Below are 12,493 nucleotides of genomic sequence, written 5' to 3' on the forward strand. Positions count from 1 at the left end.
TAGGGAGAGCATCACAACACAATTTTAAAAAGAGTGGGGGGCTTAATATTTTCAAAAAGTATAGTTATGGGCAAATCTAGTGTTGAATTGAGTCCATACAAAAACGGAATGCACTATAGCTAGCAATGAGATGACTTGGCATACCTTTCTCCTTATCTCCTCCCTGGCTGTTGCAGCTCTGGATCCATCCCTTCAAAGAAGAGCTACCTCTTGCAGCATTTTTCAACTCCTTCTTTATGTCTTTCAGCTTTCTTTCTCTCCTTGGCATTCTGTAATAATAGGGGTGGCCCAATGCTAACCCCACTCTTAAATGAGCTTTAGTTAGCTAGTTCCTTTGCTAGGAATCCAGGCAATGTGTACAGCTATCCTATAAAAGCACTTGCAGTGTACATTAGTATTTAGTGATGAATCATTGGTGTATATCAATCTTTACAACTTTAAAGAAAACTTGCTGTATCACCTGCCTCACACACTGTAGGATGCCAGAGAGTAGCAACTCTGTCTGTATTCAGCATAGATATTAAGCCCCCTCTGAGACCTGAACGTTCTAAATGGGGTGTGGCTAAAACTGAAAAGGTAAATGAAGGGAATAGATTGTTTTTAACAATGGAAATTAGTATTTTATTGTACTTTATTGTGTCATTGTTGGCAACCATTTGCGTTGTCGTTTACTAACGTAACATAATCTAGCCAAAAGGGTGCATTGGAAAAACAGGGACAGTGCAGATGAGATTACTTTATCGTGTTTCAAACTTGGCATCTAATTGCGCTTTTCCACTATGGGCCATGGTACGGGCATACTCTTAATATTATTATTATAATTTTTTTTTAAAGATTTTTTTTGGCATTTTTATGCTTTATTGATAGTGTAGAGACAGAGTTGAAATGGGGCAGAGAGGGGAGTGACATGCAGAGAACGACCTGGCTGGAATCGAACCCGGGTCCGCTGCTGGCCGAGGCCCATGGGGGGGATGCCCTACCAACTGAGCTAAGCTGAGCCCCCTTAATATTCTTTTTGCTTCGTTATCCAATGCAGATTTCAGGACCACTCGATGTTACAGTTCGTTATAGCGACGCACGCCACATGAAAGCAACGCCTCTTTCTCATTCCCCTTTCGTCAGCTACCAAAGAGTGGAACGTCTGCACCTCATTATCTTACCACAACATGTTTTTTCGTTTTGCCATATTCTTGCTCTAGAGGGCACATCATCATAATTAATTGTATGAAGGGGCACCATAGAGGGCACCCAATACTTTTTGTCCTATGTAAAGGGCAGCCAATAAGGCACTTTCTCTCATATTCACCACTCTAGAGAGCAATTTTTCAACCAGGTAGGCACTGTAAGGGCATTAGAAGGGCACTCATTGAGCACATTATCGGATTTTCTCTCGTAATTCGCCACTCTTTACGGCACTTTAGCGCGCTTTTTCAACCAAGGAGGCACGAGGGGGGGCGGTCGCCCCTGCCCCCCCCCCCCCCCCCCCCCCCTGAGTCCGCCACTGCAGGTAATGACGTTGTTTGGTGATAAATGAACCACAACATTAGCGCCGCTGAACATTTTTCGTTTTCTAAAAAATAAACAAACAAAAAACTCCGTGATTTCAATGCCTTGTCCAGCTGTTTACTGACGTTTGTCTTGTTTAATGAAGAGAGAGAGGGAGAGAGAGACAGACAGACAGACAGACAGACAGACAGGCAGGCAGGCAGGCAGGCAGACAGAGAGGAAGACAGACAGACAGACAGGCAGGCATGCAGACAGACAGACAGGCAGGCAGACAGGCATGTAGGCAGGCAGGTAGGCAGACAGGCAGGCAGGCAGACAGGCAGGCAGGCAAGCAGGCAAGCAGGCAGGCAGACAGACAGACAGACAGACAGACAGACAGAGAATTTAAAGGCACTTTTACTGTTCTACAAATTAGACAAGTTCACTAGTTTTGTTTAATCGTAATTATATAAATAAAAGGTAGGTCTTAAGTTGAGCTACATGACAGTCTGGTGAGGTATATTGTGGTATATTATTAGTGTAATGCTGCTTATGTTTCAACTCTGTCAGAAAACAGAAACAAAAATTGTTTGTACTGTGTTGTCAGCTTTATAGAGATTATGTAAGTCACTCTTGATAATTATGCACAACATTGACTTATCTCATTACAAAATTTGCAGAATAATGCCAAGAAAAGAGAGACTCCAAAAGCAGAAGGACAGGGAACTGCAGCAAGCAGCTCAGGGTAGTAGCTCTCTTTTATCTTGGATCAGGCCATCAACTTGTAAAACAGATGAGGGAGAATCAGTAACCTAGCTGGTCCAGAGGAGCCCATCACATCACTAACCCTAACATATTATTTGGTTATTCAATATGGCCTTGTTTTGTCTGTTTTTGCCTGTTATTCATTTATTTATTCAAATTGATAATTTGAGTGAGTTTGTCAACAAAAATAAATATATGAGTTGAAAATATCCTACTGTGTTTTTTATTTATTTATTATTATTATTTTTAATTTCATAAACAATTTTGGCGATGGGTGCCCTTTTTTTGGGGTTTGAGCACCTGCCCCCCAACATTTCTGTGCACGTGCCTGTGTAGATTCATTTATAAACTACAGACAATCCAAGTGTTAGTCGCCTCGCCTGTGATCATTCTCTGTCACGGTTATTTAGAGTTGCTTTTACATGATAAATAGATAATAATTAATATACTGTTGTGAATCCCACTTCATTATATCATGGTCAAGCCTGAAGCTAACGCGAACATGTCCTAAGCAGCAATATTATTGATATGGATATTGTTATTATTTTTAACAACATATTATGAGGAAAATTATCAAATTATTTACTGAAACATGATTTTCCTGAACTCTCATGTGTGGTGTGATGACTTGTGTTATGTGTAATATTAATAATTGTCATGATGTCAACAATATAACTAAGAAATGTGTTAACAGTGAGTTGTGATTATGCTGTCTTCTTTTCTGGCAGTTTCAAAATGGCTCTCGTTTCCACTTCTTCTTTTTTGCGGGCCTTGCATAAAATGACCATTGTGCTGGCTGGGGTCATAGTGCTGTTTTTAATGGACTATAGGCAGTGCCGCTGCTCGCCATTTTGGTGCCCTAAGCATAACTCCTTTATGATCCCCCCCTCCCGAGAAAAAAGATATTGTTATTATTTTTAACAACATTTTATGAGGAAAATTATCATATTATTTACTGCACCATGATTTTCCTGAACTCTCATGTATCAGCCAGGGATATCATATTTAATGTTCCCCCAGCCAACCAAATATAATTACTAAATGTTTCCTGATGATTATATATCGTCTACAAATTATTTTATGTGTTTACAAACCCAATAATCATTCTGGTTGCATAACACAAAAGGAGCTCCATACAAGTACTTCACACATTGCACTACTATTAATTTGAGGAACGTTTTGAAATTATAAAGACATTCGGCAGAAATTATATTAATTTGGTTTCAAACAAACACGTACTATAGATTATTGGGCTTTTAATGTTTCATGCAGTTTAACAGTACATTTGACAATTAGATTAGAATCTTAACTGGTGTGATGACTTGTGTTATGTGTTATATTAATAATTGTCATGATGTGAACAATATAACTAAGACATGTGTTGACAGTGAATTGTGATGATGTTTTCTTCTATTCTGGCAGTTTTAAAATGGCTCCCATTTGCACTTCTTTTTTGCGGGCCTTGCATAAAGTGACCATTGTGCTGGCTTGGGTCATAGTGCTGGGGAACAGACAGGGTGACTTTGTTTTGGTTTAGAGGATCCGAATGTTTACACAAACAGAACATACAGCCGATAGAGCAGGAACACAATATTCTTTACTCCAATGAACAACAACCTCAGCCCACAAGGCGTCAGCTGTGTCGAGGCTTGTCATGAATAGAACATTTTGCCCAGCAACCATCAGAGGAGGAGCGAAAAGGAGCTGCTCATCACTTCCTGATTCGAACGCCAAGAGGGTGGACTACGCCTGCGCACCATCTAGGGTGAACCAACTATGGACCAATCAAATTATACCTTCTGTTATAAAATATAACAGACGCCGTCTGTTTGATGCGACTCGTGACTGTCCGTATCTTTTGCAGTAATCATAATGTCCTTTCAGAACTCAGCCACTCCCTCTGCACTTCCTCATTCCGCATATCCCTTTACCGGCCCCACCTAGAGACACACCTGCCTTCCATCAAGTCCTTAGTCTCCCCAGTATATCTAACTGCCTGTTTCCTTTGTCCTCAACCCAAGTGTTAGTTCTCTCGCCTGTGATCATTCACTGTCACGGTTATTTAGAGTTGCTTTTACATGATAAATAGATAATAATTAATATACTGTTGTGAATCCCACTTCATTATATCATGGTCAAGCCTGAAGCTAACTCGAACATGTCCTAAGCAGCAATATTATTGATATGGATATTGTTATTATTTTTAACAACATATTATGAGGAAAATTATCATATTATTTACTGCACCATGATTTTCCTGAACTCTCATGTATCAGCCAGGGATATCATATTTAATGTTCCCCCAGCCAACCAAATATAATTAATAAATGTTTCCTGATGATGAGTCCAGAGTGTTCGGGGATCGAGAGTGGAGACTGGGAGATTGACCGGAAGATCGCGATTGACGGGTTTGCGACCACTGCCATACAGTATTTTGAAATGTTAGCAGTTGGGCGCAGCTGTTTTCACAGTTTTTGCTAGCGATATCTCACAGGGTTTGGGAATCAGACAGGAAAGGGACAGAAAGGCTAAGAGAAAGATGGAGGCGGAATAGTCCGGGCATGGAAGTGTGTTGGCTGAAACAGCAGCATCTCAAGAGTTTGGTTTGGCTAAGGAGAGCCACCTAGTGGTGACCTTTCAAAAGCAATAACATGATCATGATACGCCAATTCACTGTCTTATGGTTATGTCGCTAGCAAAGTGTGCTCCATTTGGCAGAGAAAGGCTGGGAGACAGTTGATTACCCCCAATTATCTCATCTGCCAACACTTCAGTCTGCACCTGTTGCACCAGTTTGTCAGCATTCTAGAAAACAGCTTCACGCCTTTTTGCCTGCTATTGTTTATTTGTCCCAGAGCCTGAAATCTGAAAGGACTCTGAGAAACGTCTTTACAAGCTTACCAGCCTCTTAGTCACTCACACACATACACACATACAGAAACACACACACACACACACACACACACACACACACACACATACAAACAAAGTCGAGGGTCTTACATTGACTTACATTGATTTCTTTATATGGTCGAGAAGGAAATTGTACCGTCCATGATAACACCAAGGCTCCTAACCTGTTTGGAGATGGGTATTAGGGCTTCAGCTATGGGGAGTGAGCGGTTATTGTTTTTGAAATTGTGGATTTGGAACCAATGAGGACTAGCTGGGTTTAGTTATTATTGAGTTTTAGATGGTTGTTTGTCATCCATGTCTTTGGTTCCTGGAGACAAGCAGTGCGGGTACATGGCAGGAGAGTAGATGTGGGCTAAGTGGACAAATATCATCAGCATGGGAATGAAAATGGATATACCGTGAAGATGTTGCCAAGAGAACCTTGCGGAACTCCGCGTTCGACTATAGAGCTTTCTGATCAGTAGTTCGACTTAATTTGTACGTACTGTGTCCTGTCCTTAGGAGACTTACCATTTAAACACAGTGCCCCTGATTCCAAGGCTAGCATGATGGACTATTAGGAGCTGATGGGATATGGCATCGAAGGTGGCGGTGAGGTCAAGAAGGATGAGGAGGGAAAGTTGACTAGAATCAGCTACACGGAGGAGATCGTTGGTGATCTTAACCAGGGCAGTTCCTGTGCTAGGTTTGGTGCAGAAACCTGATTGCAATTGTTGGAAGAGGTTATTGCTCTGGAGTTACCTTTTGAGTTAGAATGTGATTCATTTCTCAAGGATTTTGGAGAGAAATGGTGGATTGGATATAGGCTAGTAGTTGTTTTGCTGGTTGGAGTCTGGTCCAGTTTTTTTTTAGGGTCGGTTTGATAATGGCAACCTTGATTAAACCTTGGTCTTAGGGTCGAGAAGATTTTTGAATGACTAGGCTTTACGACGGTAGTACGGAGCTGTACGGAGACATTTTATGTTTTTTCCTGCTGTTTTATTACGTTTGAAGTTTTGACCACCAGTTACTCAGTTGTATTGGATTTGGCTGCAACACTGTTGTTACCCCAAAAACTCCAAAAGTGTTTTGTGAACTCAAACACCCCTCCATCGACACGGTGGTGACTAGGTGAGTTCATTTTCCATGTAAGTCAATGAGTGTCTTCACAAGCATAGAAAGACAAACGTGTGTGTGTTGCTCCCCCTGTCGCTCAATGTGCTTACGTGCACCCAGTGAGGTCCTGATGACGACATCGACGGTGCAGTGCAGCTAACATCAGCCCCTCGGAGCCTTCAGTCCGTTTACTGGGTCATTTCTTACCTTAGGTGAGTTGGAACGGGTCACTTGTGTTGTTGTTGTTGTGTGCATTTCTAAATGCTGTGTAGTTAACCTACAACCAGCTTCTCCGATCAAATTTAAAGCTAAACGTAGCCAGCTAACAGCAGCACCGTTAGCTTGTGGGCGTTAGCAACGAGTCGCCGGCCTATGTCGTTTTAAATTTTAATTTAGTCAATAAGTTGCTTTTGAATATGAGCCTAACTACACTAACTAGATATAGTTACTGCAAGTGAGACGCAGACCTAACACTGTGTTGTTATTGTTATGTTTAGCTAACGAGAGAGCTAGCGTACGCGTCCATTATCGGACACCCCTGCGGGTGATCCACTATAGATCCTTAGGTTTGATGGAAGTTTTCCGACAGTCTCCCTGTCGATCAACCCACGATCTCCTTCTACGTGTGACAGCGTATTTTCAAGTGTAGCATGGATGCTGTCGTGTTTCCATGGTGTGACATGGAGTTGACATGGAGTCTGTTTACGGATATCGCACAGTGGGGGGTTTGTTAAGCCGAGATGAAGATGGATCTGTCGTCGGTCATCAAGATGATCTAAACACTCAGGAGTAAGAGATCACTGACAGGGACATTGGCTGCGTGGTATGGCAATGTACGAGTTTATTGGGTGCAGGGATAGCGCCTCAGCACTGGGCAACAGCATCATCACATCATCTCACAGCCTGGGTGCGGTGCCTGCTTCTAGCCAGATACCACACACGCGCACGCGCACATACAGACACAGATGAGACTTCCATCTGGACACATTCTCGGTCGCATTCTGAAAATACTGGAGCGAGGACACAGCCAGAATCAGCCCAGATGTGGAAGTGTATGGGTTTGACTGGGGCTGAGAACACTGGTGCCTGAAGCTTTCACTAGACAAATCATGCCATCTGATTTAGCTTAGAATCAACAATGTGTCACCTCTGCTAACATAAGAAAACAGATACACTTATATAGAAGTAATCTTTAAACATATGTAAAATAGGTATCTTTCACACGATTCCCTGTATAGGACCAGAGTGACACACTATCAAAACAAGCAATGATGGAGAAATCCTCAGGCCCTCCTATTTGTGTCCTATGTAATTATCTTATCATCGCTGCTATAGCTGCTTTAATGGAGCTCTTCTTCCTCAGAGGACGGTGAATCAGCAGTCCTGTATACTAAACAGGAGAACGAGCTTTCCATCATGAACTGCGACATAGATGGTACGTCTGCTCACATGTGCAAAACAGTGTGAGAATATGAGATGTGTGTTGTTTTTGTGTCTAAATGTTTGTCACACGGTTTGTGTGTATTTTAGGAGACATGGAGAACCAGGTGGAGATGGAGGAGAAGACGAGGTTAATAAACCAAGTTTTGGAGCTTCAGCACACACTTGAAGGTAAAACACACACATCCCTCTGTGTCTTCTCTGGGTTGGGGGGAAAACCCCCACATGGTTTGTTAAAGGCTTCATAATACAACAGATCTAACTGGGGGGTCTGACTTGTTAACAGTCAGACCCTATTTTAATCATTTGACATCAGAGGGAGCACTGTGTCATATGAAGAAAAATCACATACCCTGATAGAGGTCATTTCATTTCCAGACAACGTAAAATTTGGGTTTTGTGACGATGAAATAAATGAGAATAATTGGAAACAATATACATTTCCTGTTGTCTCACCATATACATCATCATCATATCTGACCTGATGAGAAATCTCTGAAAGTCTCTGTACTCTCAACCTAAGTATGTGATGTGCCTTGAGATAATGTATATTATGAATTTGGCGCAATGCAAATAAAATTGAATTGAAAGTCTTAAATGTAACTTGTAGAACACTTTGCTTGGATGATATCACTTTCACCAAAAGCCGTTTCACTCCCTTTGTGTACGTCCCAGTTCTACACAGACGACCTTAAACACTGTTTCAGCATTGATGTTTGAAATTGCTGCACGTTTTACTCTGTGCTGCTTCTCTTTTCTCTCCGCTGCTGCTCTGCTTTCTTGATATAATCATCGGTGCTAATGCACTCAACCACACTTCTGCTTTGCTCTGTCTCATCCCTCGTTAACGCACAGAAAATACCACGGAGATAAGCAAATGGTTTTGTTCAGTAGTAACCCAACAGACAATCTCAGTTCAACTGATGATAGTTTGAATGCGAAAAACAGTCAAGATCATTTAATGGTTAGTGCTGTGAACATTGAGTTAACTATTGTCTGTACTAGTGGCTGATTTCTCACTTATTTTACTTTAGTTTATAGGGTTATTGGTTATTTCAGTGAAGATTTATGCTCTGTCCACACTAATGAAGCAAACCTTTTCCGAGTGTTCAAGCCTCCTGTCCACACACAAAGTTCCTTTTAATTTTAAAACTGAGATTTTTTAAAAACACCTTCCAAAGTGCAGACTTTCTGTGTCTCCCTGTGAACATATAAAACAGTGGGTTTTGGAAACAATGACCTCACTCATGTCCACTGTTGCTTTGTGTATGTTATTGCACTTGTGTGCCAGAAAGGACTTTCTTGGATAAGGTAATAAAATAGATGTCAAATAACTATAAAACGAGATATAAGCGAAGAAAAAGATGAGCTACTTTTTTTTGAGGTTACTATGGCCAATACGCTCATTGAACGTGCTCATTATGTTCTTCTCTGGTGACAGATGGTTGATGCACACTTTATGGCCACCTACTGGCTCGGCATTCTTGTTTGAGCATTTGCAGTCCTTTCTTTGTGTTCTCGACTGGATTAAATATTTTGTTTAAAAAAAAAACGTTTGTGGTTGGGGATAGTTTTTTGAAACCGTGGGGAAGATATCATCTCAAAAGAATATCCACAGGATAGAAGAAGAATAATCCGCCACACTACATTACATGTCATTTAGCTGACGCTTTTGTCCAAAGCAACTTACATTTTTAATACACTCAACATTTATGAGGGGCCACTTAGGGGTTCAGTATCTTGCCAAGGACACTTCGGCATGCAGATGGGGAAGAGTGGGGTTCGAACCGGCAACCTTCATGTTGGAGGACGCCCGCTCTACCCCCTTGGCCACACCACCTCTAAGATTAAGAATAAACTTAAATATGTTGATATGAGTAAAATACAGGTTGAGCAGTTTCAAAACGCTCATACTTCTTTCTCTTTTCTACTGTAAACTGAGCCCAAGAGCGGGCAAGTAGATATCACACGTGTTACAGATTCCTGTTGTCGATTTCTGTTCCAGACCTGTCAGCACGAGTCGACGCAGTCAAGGAGGAAAACCTGAAGTTGAAGTCTGAGAACCAGGTCCTCGGTCAGTACATCGAGAACCTCATGTCGGCCTCCAGCGTCTTCCAGACCACCGACACTAAGAGCAAACGGAAGTGAGCTGTGAGCCGATATAAAGCCTGAGGTCCCAGGTGGGAGAGAAAACCCAAGACATGGAGAGGGGTTTGTTTTCTCAGCGGACCTGACTGTTTCCTGTAAACTCTCTTACCTGAGTCCAAACTAACTAAATCATTCAAAACATTAACTGACTTTATCGCCTGTCCAGTGGCTCAGAAATTGATATATCATGTGTGTGTGGCCCAGGTCTTTTTGGCAGACAAGGTAGTTTAAGTGTTTAAGGATCATTTGTACCATGAGTTTCTTCTTTGGCTGTAAAATAATTCTTAGCTTTGTTTCGCCTGCTTGGTTTTCAGTTTAAGGACAACTCTGACATTTCTGTGGTTTTTCCCCAACGTTCTCACAGTATTCTCGTCCTGGCTGATCTGTGAGTGGGCTTAAACAAACCATTAATATTACAAATAACCATTGGACCACCAACCTCACCTTCAACACTGATTTATTTAATTTATTATTGTACAGTATTTTCTACGTCAGCTGGAACTGAGATTGTAGTAGCTCTCAGATGTCATGGTGTCTGTGTAAAGCATGACCGTATTCCTCCAATTAAAAGCTGAGAAACTGGACAGTGTTACTGATAATGAAAAGAAACCTTATCTGGCATGTGTGAGTCATACAACTCTGAAATGGTTTTAACAGTTTAGCATATCTAAGGAAATTGCATTAAAATAATAGTCATTGAAATTAAGTTAACAAATAGTATGTGGATACAACTGTACATACGCGGAGAGCTCTGCATCAGTGAAAGTAAAAGCACAGTGAAACTAACGGTTTTGTTAGAAACCACTCCATAAAGCTGTAAAGCTTGACCAACATCAGTGATGATTGAGTTTGAAATCACCAAGACCTGGTGTTAATATCCGTCCTCAGAGATCTGATCAGAAGTAGACAGCTTCAAATACGTGTTTCACACCTGAAAATAAGATGCGTCCTGAATGTGTCTCACTTCCCTGCTCTATACACAAATAATCATGCACGTCATTTGTGCTCGAAATAATGTCGTTTTAACCAAGTCTGAGTTTACAGCTGTGTTTGGTGTCGGTATGAGAGACAGAGTTAGGAGCGACTGAGTGATGTTCGTGGTGTTGGAATAATTGTAAAAATGTCATGTTAATGCCACCTCAAGTCAACCTGGAGAGGCCCTGAATAAGCTTGGTATACAAGTTGTGTCCTTCATCATAATCTAATGAACATAATTTTACAATCAGCTCTAAGTAGTAGCTTTTAATGTGAACTACCTGTCCATCCCTAACACTACACTTTTTAGTCAATACAGACGTTCGTATGATTTAATGTTCAGATGTTTTAAAGTATCCAAATATGCCTATCTCACCTGATCCTTCCTTTGCTCTGTATTATTATGAAAATATTTTAAACAGGTGTCACTGTGTTGTTTAAATGCGCTAAACACAAATAAAACACATTTCTTTTTACACTGTCAATGTTTTTCTACATTCTGACTTGGAAACACAAGTCAGGACAACGTCGCAACAACTCAAAATGGGAACCTCTGATGAGCATGTGAATGCACAGTGACTCAATTAACTGTGTGCAGCTCTGCTATGGAGTAATATTTCTAAAATAAAAGAAATCAATGTGGTCAAGCTTTTAGCACTGACAAGAATAAAAGTACTGACAGTTCATTGATAAACTGTAGGAGGTCAGAGGTAGACAGGTTAGTAGGCGATCCTTCATTTGTGGTCCAGGATGCATTTGTGCAGACACTAAATAGTGTGGTCACAGCTCTGAATGTGATCAGATCTAAGGACAGGGTAAAAGCTGACCACTTTGGACTGGATCACTGAGGGCGGTTATCAACACCCGGTCTTAACAGGGTCCATGACACAAGACTTTCTGTCTGAGCTTCAAAGTATCTGCAACCCTTTTAAATGATCAAGTCATACGTTCATACGTGACTTTAATGCAAAATTGATGCAGTCAGTGATTAGGTCACAAAGACAAACTCTGTATTTTAGTTTGTGTCCGTCTGTTGATATAGTGACAGGGAGGAGGAGATTAGGGGCAAAACGAAAAAAACAACCAGATACTTCCTCCTTTAATATGAAGAACAAAAGCAGTAAAGAGGCCTTGAGTGCTTATTGATCTACTAAGTCAGGTCTGGAAAACATCTCCTGATAGAGGATGGGTCTGACCGTAAAATGTGATAATGTCTTGACTGTACAGCAGAGGAGGGTGTGTCCTTTGCTGTCTCAGTTAGAAACAAAGGGATAAATGGTCGTCAGAGATAAAAAAAATCTGGACAAGCTTTTTATTCCGTTTAAACTTAAGAATCAAGTAAAATAACATCTAGAAATCAGTGATGTTTTTGTTAAAATCCAGGGACTGAGGTGCTGTTGGAAAATGATGTTACAGGAGGCTTTAAACAATGTATATGCTGTAATCTATTAAGGTTATTTACGTTTTTTTAACAGTTGTACAGTAGTTCATTCATTTGTCTGATGTGCTGAATATGTTTAGCTGCACACACCCTGGTACCATCTTGTCTTGTGTGTAGACAACCTGCACCTTAACATTATAAATATTTGTTTCTGTTTTAATAAAAGCCTAAGATCACCTCATTCTCTGGGTCTTTTGTCACCTACGCAATCCAACATTTGACACATTT

The 12,493-nt window shown here is 41.0% G+C and overlaps 1 protein-coding gene across 2 annotated transcripts; it reads left to right on the top strand.

Annotated features, from left to right (window-relative positions):
- Window positions 1-6,362: 6,362 nt before the first annotated feature.
- Window positions 6,363-12,441, top strand: scoca (short coiled-coil protein a). Of its 2 annotated transcripts, XM_053417747.1 has the most exons (4): window positions 6,363-6,473; window positions 7,625-7,696; window positions 7,792-7,872; window positions 9,707-12,441. In XM_053417747.1, the coding sequence occupies exons 2-4, from the start codon at window positions 7,678-7,680 to the stop codon at window positions 9,847-9,849; spliced, it is 243 nt and encodes an 80-aa protein (XP_053273722.1). In that variant the 5' UTR covers window positions 6,363-6,473; window positions 7,625-7,677; the 3' UTR covers window positions 9,850-12,441. The 2 variants fall into 2 exon arrangements, with proteins under 2 accessions (XP_053273722.1, XP_053273724.1); XM_053417749.1 differs by lacking the exon at window positions 7,625-7,696 and having other exon boundaries at window positions 6,371-6,473.
- Window positions 12,442-12,493: the final 52 nt, after the last annotated feature.

Source organism: Pleuronectes platessa, chromosome 3 (assembly GCF_947347685.1).
Source record: "Pleuronectes platessa chromosome 3, fPlePla1.1, whole genome shotgun sequence".
In the NCBI taxonomy this organism is placed as follows: domain Eukaryota; kingdom Metazoa; phylum Chordata; class Actinopteri; order Pleuronectiformes; family Pleuronectidae; genus Pleuronectes; species Pleuronectes platessa.

Bases quoted from the DNA above. Each gene is read 5' to 3' on its own strand.
- scoca (XM_053417747.1), top strand. The intron at 7,873-9,706 runs GTAAAACACACA...TTTCTGTTCCAG, and splicing joins GCTTCAGCACACACTTGAAG to ACCTGTCAGCACGAGTCGAC.